Genomic DNA, 13209 nt, shown 5'->3' on the forward strand with positions numbered 1-13209 from the left:
TCTAGGTCCTACCACATGAAGATATGTGCTGCTTCACTTGTTGAGAAGTTGTGAACCTCAAGCAATGTCAACACCCACACTCTAATGGAAGGAAAGCCACTGATAAAGCAACTGAAGGTGGTTCAGTGTTCTGCCCTGGGGCCATTGACCTCTTACAAGGCATTGAAGGACACAGACTTAATGTGGACAATTGGGATTGCTGTAGATACAGAAATGTACAGCATGGTTATAATGGGCTGAAGGGCCAAATTCTGTGCTGTACAACCTTATGACTCCATGACAATCGAAACTATTTTTTCTGTATTTGCTTTTGTACATTTGTACATTGTCCAGTCCCATAGATTTGTAAGTGTTTTCCTGATGACTAATGTCATGGGCTGCTATCCTTACCTCTGCAGTTTAGCTGTTTGATCCACGTTAGGACCAAAGGTGTGATGAAGAATGGATTCAAGTAGATCTGGTGAAACCTAAACTAGGTATTGCTGAGCAAGTTACACTGTACAACATTTTTTTTTTGAAAGTGTTGTTTACACAGATTTTTTGTTTTGCTTATGATAGACTTGTGTTCAGCTTGAAGCTGAACACAAATATAATTTCAGACGACTTGTATCACATAGGAATTTGGAGAAACAAGAAATTAACTTTTATTGAATATAATGCATTTAATTACATAATAGTGCTGACGCTTTGCAATAGTTCAACTAAGCTAAAATGTTTTGTTGATGATTTTCATTTGTACTCAGTGTCTGAGGCTTCTCCCTTAAGTGTCCAATGATAGTCAGGCAACATTGATGGATTCCAGTTGCCCTGAAATCGTTTCTCCATGACTGTAATGTCCTGGTGAAACCTTTCATCGTGCTCGTCATTGTAGAAGACAAATCTTTAGTGACATGTTGCACTTCATGGTTTTGTATGCTTGAAGCATGTTGTCAACCAACTGCACACAGCTTGGTGCTCTGCAGTTGCCAAGGAAGTTTTCAACAACATCCTTGAAAGCCTTCGATGTGATTTTCTCCAGCCCCACTAGAAGTTCTTCGATTTGCCTGTCATGAATGACCTGTTTGAATCATGGACCATCAAAGATGCCTTTCTTAATCTTGGCATCAGTTATTCTGACTTGAATTATGAATCAAAATAACAAATATAGGCTATTTCAAAAAAATTGATGCATGACAGGGAAATTCTCCTGCAGCCTAAAATCCATAAGATACACCCAAAAGTATTCAGGAAGCAAAATCTTTGTCCAGTGTAATTGGTGAGTAAATGTTACCTGATGACTTTGTTGGCAACACCTTGCATCACTTTTCTGATGATTGAGAGCAGAGTGATAGGGTGGTAATCGATGAGGTTGTACAAGCCCTTTCTGTGAACATGGTACCTAGCCAGTTTCAATATTGTTGGGTAGACGCTTGACTAAAGGTGCAGCTGGTTCTAAAATGCATCTGCAGTGTAATAGCTGGAACACTGGTCCCAGAGACTTGACTATAGTCAACACTGTCTGAATTCCTTGATCTCACCATCGGAGGAAGCTGAGAGTTTTAATTTTTAAATGCAGAGTGGAATAGGCCCTTCCAGTCCCTCAAGCAACACCACCCAGCAACCCTCGACAACTCTGGTTTATTTATTTATTTAACAATTACTATTTAGCCTAATTATTTATTTAGCAATACACTGCAGAATAGGCCCTTCTGACTCTTCTAGCCCCAGCAACCCCACAACTCTGATCAACCCTAATCTAATCATGGGAAAATTTACAATGACCAATTAACTTACGTCTTTGGACTGTGAAATTAGAGCAGCCGGGGAAAACACACACATTCCACAGGGAGGATGTAGAGAGACTCCTTACAAAACAGTGCAGGAATTGAAATCCGAACTCCAGGGCACCCTGATTGTGCTAACCGCTCGCTACTGTGGCGCCCATGATGGAGATAGATCATCGACTTGACACTTCTGGCAGAGGGTAGTTGTAAATACCCAATCTTGTCTTTGGAATTCAACTGTTACCCCTGACTACCACACAGGGCAAGAATGTTCTTACAGCCTCCCCCCTATTGGATATTTAATGGTCCTCCATTATCCATGACTGCCACAGCTCCAGAGACCCAGTTCTATCCTGACCTCAAGTGCTCTCTGTGTGGAGTTTGCATGCTCTCCCAGTGACTGAGTGGGTTTTCACCAGGTCTACACCATGGGTTTGTAGTTGGGATAGCTGATGAGAATGTGGGGAGAATAAAATGAGATTACTGTAGGATGAGTGTTTGATAGTCAGTTTGGTCTTGGTGGTCCCAAGGTCCTGTTTCTGTGTTGTATCTCTCTCCCTCTCTCTCTCTCTCTCTCTCTCTCTCTAATGACTCCATTGATGCAGCATACAGGAACTCTGCTTCCATCAGGGTATGGATGCTCACAAGGTTCAAAACTCCTCCACAAAATAAGTGCTAGAGAGTTCTGAGCTGGTTGGTAGGTTATAGAATTGTATAGCTCTTCCTTTTTGCCTGCTACAGGTGTTACACAGCATAAAATTTCACCTCAGTGTAAGCAGTCCCAGTGTTAGGGGGTTCTGGTTTTCGTATTCTTCAATGAAGTTGTCGGCTGGTGGCGTAGTGGCATTAGCACTGGACTTCGGGGTGAGAGGTCCCGAGTTGAATCCGGCCGGTTCCCTTGCATGCTCTCCATCCGTGTCTGGGTTGAGTGTCGAGCTAGCAACACAACCTCATTAAAAAAAAACCTGCAGAGGGGTTTCAGATGCCCAAGACGATGAGCAATCACCAAAAAGATTGGTGGAAAAAGCTTGTCGTGACGGAGACCCAACAACTCCACCAGAGTAAAGGGCGCACACACATTGTTCAATGAATCAGGGTAGACCCCTGGCTCAATACTGGTGAGAGGAGAGAAGCACATGCCAAGCCATGGTTTTATAGATTGAAATGAAGTCCAGTTGCTGCCATTGAGCCTCCGGGACAATGAAGTTATAAAGACTGTTCTGGAAGACTCCCACTGTCCGCAGGATTGCTTGACTAGCGGTGCAGAGTGGAGCTGGTCAGCCCCGTGGAGCAGTGACTGAAACATAGAAGACAGAGAGCGAAGGGCTACAAACTTCACACACACAGACACACACACACACACTTGGCGTCGGCAATGAGAATTTTCTTTTCCCACATAATTTCAAACAGATTGTACACTTAGGGAATGGTGGCACTTGTGATTCCTGTAGAGGTCCAAGTACTTAAGGAGAGCCAGAAATGCCAGATCACATGCTGTCACCATCTGAGCCTTGCATGGGTGCGCAAGGTCGCACTGTCTGATCGTCTCTGCACTAAAAGAATGAGAAGCTGAGTTTATTGCCCTACGCGTGTCTGCACAGCTGCATGAGAAACACACTTGCAGCAGCCTCACAGGCACGTGGCATCATTTAAGCAGCATTCTCATGCAAGCAAAGTTAGCATAAATTATAAACAACTTTAACAAGAAAGATGCTATTAAAACAAGAATAAGTCATTCTTGGTGCTGGATGTTCAAAGTGTAGCTGAACTTCAGTGATGAGAGTTTTGCCGTTATACCCTTTCCCTGTTGCCTGGATGAAATTGGGCACAGATTAACCACGATTGCCCAGAGCTCAGAGCTTGGAATTTTAAAGTGGTAGTAAGATTAGTGCCTTCAGGCAGAATGGTCTCATCACCCAAAACTCAACAGCTCAGCTCACCTGTTGCAAAAGCCACTTCCTTCGACACTAGCCGCAACTCAATGATAGTGAACTGAGGCAGTTGCAGATTATCCACACCAGTTACTGCTGCATCCCCGCCTTTCCAGTAAAACACAATGTCATCTGTCGTGTAGCCATCTACAAGGAGAAGAAGAGAAGAGTCAGTGATATCTATTCTTCATTTGTGACAGGCCCTTTCCACTCACAGTTCACTGGATTCTGAACCACATCAATCACACAATTAGACAATACCAACATTTAACGACATTTGAACAAGTACATGGATATGAAAGGTTGGGAGGGATAAAGGTCAAATGCAGGCAAATGAAAATGACTTTGATGGGCACCTTGAGGGCATGCTTGAGTTGGGTCAAAGGGCCTTTGTTCATGCTGTATAATTCAAGTATCACATCAGTGAAAATTAGGACATAGAAGCAGAATTAGGTCATTTGACCCATTGAATTTACAGTGTGAAATGATGCTGAACGTATGATTTGTGACTAGAATTAGGTTACAGCTTTTCAAACCAGATCTGCGATTTAATAATCTTTAATCTTCATTCCCATCTATCCCCAGTAACCTTTCACCCTTTATCAAGGGTTGATCTTTCTCTTTAAAATTGAGAGCCTCTGCTTCAACTGCCCTGTGAGGAAACAACTTCCAAATACACTGCTTTGATCATTTTTTAATATTTGCTCCAACTCCATCTTAATTTGAAATAGTGACCTCTAGTTCTAGATTCTCCCATCAGTGGAAAGGTCCTCTCCAAACTCACCTTCCCAAGACCATTCAGGACCGACCATTCTTTTGCATTTCAGTCTGTTAAATCCTGTCTGCCCATTCCAGATATAACAGAGCAGAGGGAGGCTGTGACACCCATTGGTCCTTGCCAGCTCCCATCGAACAATCCTATTGGTTGTATTACTCCCCTCTTTCCTTCCATTCATCTCCCACCTACTTATAATCTGCTAATCAAGGCATTTTTCCTTTAACATAAAACATTGTCTATCCGATCAATCCATCAGAACCTCTTTAAATTGTGGGAGGCACCTGGTAAAAATCCAAGCTATCAGAGACATAACAAGTAACCTTAGAGACAGCACCAACGTCAGCATCATAGCAGCCTCCTTGCTGCTGTGAGGCAGCAGCATTAACCTCTACACTATAGTGTTGCCCCGTCTAGTGAAAGATCTCTCAGCTCCTTTCAAAGTATTAACATCTTTTCTTAAATGAGGAGAATAATACTGTCCACTATACTCCCGATGGGATCTCACCAATTCCCTATAAAACTGAATCTGAATTCAAGCAGAGTTGACTTTTAAAGATCTCTGACATTTTCAAATCAAACAAGGCTAGAACAGGTAGTTGGACATTTACTGGGGTCCTAGAGCTTCCATTCACAAGGGTCAGATTGGCAGGGAGAACCTACATCACATATGGATCTCATAGGCTACGAATACACGGGCCAGCTGCTGAAACGGATGAATTAGTGAGGCACTTACTGCCAGATTCAGATCGGGATGTAAGACAGGCTGATGTAGTGCTAGAGCTGGGGTGTCTCTCATGATCATCAGGGTTCTGAACTAAAATCCTGGACATCCATTGTTGATGCTTGATGTTTCTAGTGATGAAGGCCCCATCCTGTTCCTGCACACCCTTAAGAACACTAACCTGGCTCTACCTGTGAACACTAACCTGGCTCTACCTGTGAACACTAACCTGGCTCTACCTATGAACACTAACCTGGCTCTACCTGTGAACACTAACCTGGCTCTACCTGTGAACACTAACCTGGCTCTACCTATGGGAATGACTGAGCTATAATGTGATAAAAGATTAAATACAAACTAAAGACATCTGGACCCGAATGAATGACAGGGAAATACAGCATGGAAACAGGCTATTAGGCCCACAAAGTCTGTACTGATCAGCAGGTACCCATTTACACTAATCCTACACAAACTTTATATTCCCTACCACTCACCTGTACACAAGCAGCAATTTACAGCAGTCAATGCACCTGCATGTCTTTGGCACGCGGGCCAAAACCAGTGTATCTGAGGGGAAACCTAGACAGTCACAAGGAGAACTTGAAAGCTCCACGCAGACAGCACCAAAGACGTTTTAAATGTTCCACTAAGTTGGTGGCAGGGCTTTGCATAACATAACCGGCTCAATAGGCGAGCGAATACAGAGCTGTAATGGGTCAGGTATGCCCCAGACTCGCAGTCTGTCAAAGCTGTCAAGACTTCTCTGTACCACTAGGTGTTCTGACAGGCTTACCTTTTGGAACCTAGACTACGACAATGCACTTGTGATTAACTCCTGAATTTGCCTTTTCTGGATAAATGCCGGAGAACATACAATAGTTTCTGCCGAGACTTGGCCTATTAGTCAAATATTATTGTTGGCTGATTATTATTACTTTGGAAGTGGCTTCTATAAAGTGAGTATTGAATATTTAATATGCTTGGATACTCATCAAAAACAATTTAATGAAAATAAGATATGACCTCTTTCAAGTATGAGCCCTATGCTGATAGGGTAATGATCAGTCACTGTATTGAAACCCATTTTGATTTGCAGACATTTCTAATCTAACCAATGTGAATAGATTTACAGAGAAATAGCTCTTCAGTATTCAACAGGGATTACAGTAATTAGAGTGGCTGCCCATTGTTATATCAACTATATTTCTCAACGTTTTTATTAAATTGACTAAAAGACCAAATCTTGGCAGAAACTATTGGAATTTCTCTGCATTTATGCAGGGATGCCAAGTTAAGCTAAACCTATCTGCCTGCACACGATCTATACTTGTCTATTTTCTGTCTATTCACCTGTCTGTCTAAATGCTTCTTAAATTACACTGTCATGTCTGCTTCCAGCTCCACTCCTGGAACTCTCTGTGTGAAAGAAATTACCTCACAAATCCTCTTTAAGCTTTCTGCCCCTCATCTTAAAGCTGTTTTCTCCAGTATTTAAAGAGCAAACACGAGGAAATCTGCAGATGCTGGAAATTCAAACAACAACACACACAAAATGCTGTGTGTTGTGTGTGTTGTTCTCTAGTATTTGACATTTTTACCCTGGGATATAGATTCTATGTGTACCTCTCATAATTTAAAAAATTGCAAACATCTGCAACCTTAGTAATCAGCCACATTTTTCATTGAAATCATTGATATCTATCACATACAACGTAGGTCTCAGCACTGACCCTTGTGGAACACCACTGGTTGCATTCCTCTAATCAGAACAACCCTCTGTTCCTGCCCTTCACCCTCTATGGTAAAGTCAATTTTGAATCTAATCTAGCAAGTCTTCATGGATGTCATGTGCCTTAATCCTCTGGATCAGCCTACCATATGGGATCTTGTCGAAAACTTTAGTAAAGTCTAGGTGTACAGCAAACACTAACCTACACTCCTCAAGTGCGCTGTGGAACACCTTCACCAGATGGAATGCAATAAGTCAAGAAGAGTGTAATGCCTCTTATTTTTACTGTTATGCTGTAGGTATTTCATTTAACAATTCTGGAAGAGCAGTCTGTTCTGTTTTCAGCCTGTTCGAGTTATTGTTGAAGATGAGGGATGAAGAGGAATATGTGCCATCCAGTTAGGATGGGAGAGCTGAGGGGAGGTTTCTCTGGTGAGGGACACTAAGGTTGGTCTTGGGCTTTTGTTCCAGAGGAGATGAAGAGAGGAGACGCTGGGGGAACACGATCTGGTGGGAGACACGTTTGTTCGAGATGGATTGCGAGCAACGTTCGGAAGGTGGTGTGTGCTTTCACGCTGACCACAGCGCTTGAGTGACGGAAGTTGAAGATGAGCTCCAACTTGTATACATTGGACTGTTTAATTAGAATGGGCCCTTTTCTTTTTGTTTTTCTTCACTATTTGGTTAAGTTAAGTTTCATGAATATAATTCCTTTAATCATATGCAGTGTACTGTCTATTATTTCATGGAACTAATTTGTAACAAGGTAGCAAATTACACAGCATCCACACAAACCGGAGTTTGGGGCAGGAGAGCAGTCTCAGTCTCACAAATTTGGCGGGACCGCAGAGTGCCTTCCCTAGACTTATGCAGCCAAGGAAATCAGGAAGTTTCAAGAGCAAAACACACGAAATGCCAGAGGAACTCCGGCAGCACCTATGGAAAAGAATATTTCCAAGATGAGAAGTCAGGAAGAGAACCACTTTCTCAGAGACAGTAAGGGGGGTTGGTGAGAAGTTCTGGTTTTCTGCCTGTCTTCAGCTCACCTCTATGGCCACATAATGCCAACTCTGTAGCATCATTTGCTTCAGTTGAACCCCATTGCCATGCTCATTTTATCTGTACATTGTCTATTCCAAGGTTATACATCTCTCCCTTTAAGCCTAAAGTAATCTAGTTGTGTCCTTAGCCCGGTTCACTCATTATCCAGAGGCTCACTGACTCAGAGAGAGCAGAGCCCGGAAACACAAGGAAATACATGCTTCAGCCCTACTTGTCTACACCAATCAGCTTGCCTAACTGAGCTAGTCACACTTACCTGTGTTTGGTCCATATTGTTATTATTCCTATCCGTGTAAATGACCAAATGCCTTTTAAATGTCACACTTGTACTCACCTCTGCCATATCCCTTGGCAGCTTGTTCCATGTACCCACTGCCTTTGAGTCAAAATATCTGCCCCACAGATCCTTTTTAGACTTTTCCCCTTTCAACTTGAACCTGTTCCTCTAGTTTTTGGACTCCTCTGCTCTGAGAAACAAAGACGTTAGGTATTCACTTTTACCCAGTCCCTCATGATTCAATACATTTATTAAAGATCACACATCATCCTCCTATGCTCCAGTCCCAGCCTAACCAAACACTCCAGTCCTGCTAATATCCTCATAAATCTTCTTTGTCCCCTATCCAATATACATTCTGTCCACTTTATTAAGTACAGAAGGCACCATTCTAATGTTGGGTTGAACAAATGAACCTCTTGACCATGTTTGCATGCTTTCATACATTGAGTTGTTGCCACATGATTGGATGACTAGGTATTTGCATTAGCAAGCAGGTGTACAGGCGTACGTAATATAGTGGTCACTGAGTTTAATGTCATCCTTGTTATATCAGGGAAACCAAAACTGCATGTAGTACTCCGAATATAACACAACGAACATTTTGTACAGCAGTAACATGATGTCCTGACTCCTATGCTCAATATTCTGATTGATGAAAGCAAGTGTTCCAAACAGTTTCTTCTCTCCATAGATGCTGCCTGACCTGCTGAGTTCCACCAGCATTTTGTGTGTGTTACTTAGAGCTTCTTCTTTACCCTATTTAACTAAGTTATGCCTTAATTTTAAAATTCTCGTCCTTGTTTCATAGTTTTTCCATGGCTTTGTCATTCAACATATAGAGTACGTGTGTCATCAACTGCCACACTACTACAACATGACATTTCAGCTCTCTCCATTCCCAACCTCTTAACTATCACTAAATATGTTCCTTCCTCCATTAACTGCCCTAAGCTCCAGAGTAAAAATAGAAAATATTGGAAACATTCAGCACCTCACACAAAAGAAACCGAATTTGCTTGTAATAGTGGTCACCACGGTAAAGAGAAGTTGGAACATTTCAGTCATAAGCAAAGACTGAATAGGCTGGGCTTGTTTCCCTGGTGTGGAGGAGGCTGAAGGGTGATCTGATAGAAGTAGTTATAACTATGAGGGAAATAAATAGGATAGATAATAAAAACCTATTTTTCCATTACTTGGGTGTCAAAGAAAAGGATAGGTATGGAAATGATGGGCCAAAGGGCCTGTTTCTGTGCATAACTAACTCCATGACAGATTGATGACTAATGTTTCAAGCCAATGACTTTTTGTTGGAATGTTAAATTTTGGAAGTTGCTTTCAATTCTTGGTCTCTGTATATCAATCTACAGCTTTGAACAAGCTTTTTGTCATTTGCTCAATGGTTTCAATAGTTATTCAGGTGGCTGGGACGATGCTGGAAATCTTTCTATACTTACAGCTTTCTATTTCCAGAGTGCAGTTCTGTTGATCCAGGGGGTACCTTCGTAGATCCATCATACAAGCAGCTGTGGTGGTGATCCTGGTAGATAAGGAAAACAGTCACTTGGGCTTCAGTCACAAGGATCATTCTGTATCAGACACTACTGAATGTTCCGCTCAATCTATGAGTTATTTATGTTGTGTGTTAGCAACACAACATGGCAGCGAGTTTTCTCTGTGTCACCACACTACAGTTCATTCCATTGAAACAAATGTTGGCCGGGTCTGTGGAGACAGAGAGAGGTGAGGACATTCTGATGTAGCATTAACCCTGCCTCTTTCTCACAGATGCTGCCTGATCAGCCTTTTCTCTTTTTACCTCAGATTCCCTGCATCTGAAACTTCAGCTTTACATTTAAATAACAGCTGCCAGCACAATCATCTTGTTGTTGAAGGGACTCGATGGATGTTTCTGAATCAAGGTACTACTGGTGTGATATCAAGACAACAATGCCTAGACACTCTCAGTCAATGAGGTTAGATGATCAATAATTGCTCAAGTAAAATAAGAGCCTATGGCAGATCCATCACCTTCTCAGGAGATCCTTCAACTTGCTCCCAGATCTTCCACTATTAATTTCCTTAAATACCTTAAAAGATCCCTCTAATTCATTTCACTTCAATCACTGAAAACTTCTATATAATAAATCTGAAAACTGATTAGTAACTTGGGGAATAATGCAAACAGGATTGCTTTACCATGAGCCAATATCTATTGAAATGGGTTGACTGATTTTCTTCTGTGCTGTAACAATTCTGTGTTTTCATGACTCCAGGAAAGATGGCATTACTGACAGTGAAGAAGGTTTTCAAAACTTATAGCGGGTTCTGAATCAGCTGGGTAAGCGGGACAATGAGTGGCAAATAGAGTTTAATTCAGATGTGTGAAGTGTTGCATTTTGGAAAGTCAAGACAAGGTAAGATTTCTACAAAAATTGCAGGGTCCTCAGGAGCACTACAGAACAGAGGGACCTTGGAACACAAATATATGGCTCTGTGAAAGTGTAGTTATGGGTAGGCAAATGGCAAAGGTGGCTTTCGTCATGCTAGCCTTCATCATTCACAGCACAGAGTGTGTTACAGACACAGGTGAGGCCGACTTGGAATACTGTGTTCAGTTTTGCTCATCAAGTTAGAAGAATTATACTATTAAATTGGAAAGTGTGCTAAAAAGATTTACAGGATGTTGCCAGCACTTGGGGACTAAGCTATTGGGAGAGGTTGCACAGGCTTGGACTATATGACCTGAGGTCCATCAGCCAGTCCTCATTGGAGGATCAGAGCTGGAGAGATTTAGCAACTTTAAATTCCTAGGTGTTATTATTTTAGAGGAGCTATCCTGCGCCCAGCTCACAAGTGCAATTACAAATAAAGCATGCAGTACCTCTGCTTCCTTAGGAGTTTGTGAAGATCTGGCATGACATCTAAAATTCTGACAAACGTCTGTTGATGTGTCGTAGACAGTATATTGACTGGCTGGATCACAGCCTGGTATGGAAACACCAATTCCCTTGAATGGAAAAGTAGTGGATAACGCCCAGTTCATCACTCTAAAGGCCTCCTACCTTTACGTACATCTATGTGAAACACTGTTGCAGGAAAGCAGCATCCATCATCAGAGACCCCCACCATCCAGGATATGTTCTCTTCTTGCTGTTGCCATCAGGAAGAAGGTACAGGAGCCTCAGGACTCACACCATCAGGTGCAGGAACAGTTATCACCCTTCAATTATCAGGGTCTTGAACCAAAGGGGATAACTTCACCCACGCCAGCATTAAAATATTCCCACAACAAATGGATTCACTTTCAAGAACTCTTCATCTCATGTTCTTGATATTTATTGCATTTTTATCTATTATTATTATTTCTTCTTTTTGCATCTACTGTCTTTTGCACTCTGTCTTCTGCACTCTAGTCGAACACACTAGTCAGACGGTCTTTAATTGATTTGGTTATGATTATTATTCTATAGATTTATTGAGTATGCCCACAAGAAAATGAATCTCAGGGCTGCATACACTGATCTTTATTTAACCTGCTGTAAGATTGCAAGAGACAAATGTGGTCCCGTGGAAGATCAGAATGGTAATCTACGTGCGGAGCCAAAAAAAAATCATTGTACTCAGGAGACGGATGTAGAAATGAGGCAAAGCAGCAGTGAAGTCATGGACCCTATAAAGATTACAGAGGAAGACATGTTTGCAAATTAGGGTGGATAAATCCCCAGGGCCTGACAAGGTGTTCCTTTGGACCCTGTGGGAGGCAAGTACAGAAATTGCAGGGGCTCGTGCGACAGGTGAGGTACCGGTGGATTGGAGGACAGCTAACGTGGTTCCACTGTTTATGAAAGGCTCTAAAAATAAACCAGGAAGTTATAGGTTAGTGCATCTGGAATGAGTAGTGGGAATGTTATGGAAGGTATTCTAAAGGACTGGATAAAAGAATGTTTGCACAGACAGGGTCTGATTAGGGTAGTCAACATGGCTTGTGCGTGGTAAATCATGTCTAATCAATCTTTTTCGAGGAAGTTACTAGGAAAGTTGATGAAGGCATGGTAGTAAATGTTGTCTACAAGGATTTTATAAGGCATTTGACAAGGTTTCACATAGGAGGTTGGTCAAGAAGACTTACTCACTTGGCATTCAAGATGAGGTAGTAAATTGGATTAGACATTGACTTTGTTGGGAGAAGCCAGAGAGTGGTAGCAGATGGTTCCTTTCTGACAGGAGGCTGTGACCAGTGGTGTGCCACAGGGATTGCTGCTGTTCCATCGTTGTTTTTTTCATTTTTATCAATGATCTTGATGATAATGTGTGTAACGCACTGTAACGTTTCACTGCTAATGTAATGGCTTCTTTGTAATGTTCACTGCTGAAGTAACAGTTTCTCTGTAGCAGCAATGTTTGGGTTATGGCTGGAGATAACAGGACTGTGGATGCAGGTTAGCCAATCAGGAATTTGTTGCCCTGTCTTGTGATTCTGGAAGCAGTTGATTTTGCGGGAGCGGATTTTGCGGGAGCGGGCGGGGGGAAGGGGGAGAGGGGGAAGGGGAAGGGGGAGGAGGTGAGGGGGAGGGGGAGGGGGAAGGGGAGGGTGAAGGGGAGGGTGAAGGGGAGAGGGAGGGGGAAGGGGAGGGGGAAGGGGAGGGGGAAGGGGAGGGGGAGGGGGAAGGGGAGGGGGAAGGGGAGGGGGGAAGGGGAGGGGGAAGGGGAAGGGGAGTAGATATATATGAAGTGAGAAGACGCAAATGGAGAGATTTGGTAAACTGCCGGATGGGGTGAACTCGGAGCGGGGGTTCGAAGGTCAGTGATGCTTGGAGGAGTCCGATGGTGGAAGAAGGACTACTGAGTGAGCTCCAACTTTGTGCACAGACTGTTTAATAAGATTTGGACCCTTTTTCTTTTATATTTTGTTTCTCTACTAACCATATAGTCAAAGTAAGAGCTA

The 13209-nt window shown here is 42.5% G+C and overlaps 1 protein-coding gene across 2 annotated transcripts in view; it reads right to left on the bottom strand.

The window, feature by feature from the left end:
- The window catches only part of gabrb4 (gamma-aminobutyric acid type A receptor subunit beta4), a 169227-nt gene that overhangs the window by 34850 nt on the left and 121168 nt on the right, over positions 1-13209 (bottom strand). For both annotated transcript variants that reach the window (XM_073058481.1, XM_073058482.1), the window contains exons 5-6: positions 9719-9801; positions 3704-3841 (exon numbers count right to left, since the gene is read on the bottom strand). In XM_073058481.1, coding sequence (XP_072914582.1) covers positions 3704-3841; positions 9719-9801 — 221 coding nt within the window. The remainder of the gene's footprint in view (positions 1-3703; positions 3842-9718; positions 9802-13209) is intronic.

This window comes from Hemitrygon akajei, chromosome 10 (genome assembly GCF_048418815.1).
Source record: "Hemitrygon akajei chromosome 10, sHemAka1.3, whole genome shotgun sequence".
Classification (NCBI taxonomy): domain Eukaryota; kingdom Metazoa; phylum Chordata; class Chondrichthyes; order Myliobatiformes; family Dasyatidae; genus Hemitrygon; species Hemitrygon akajei.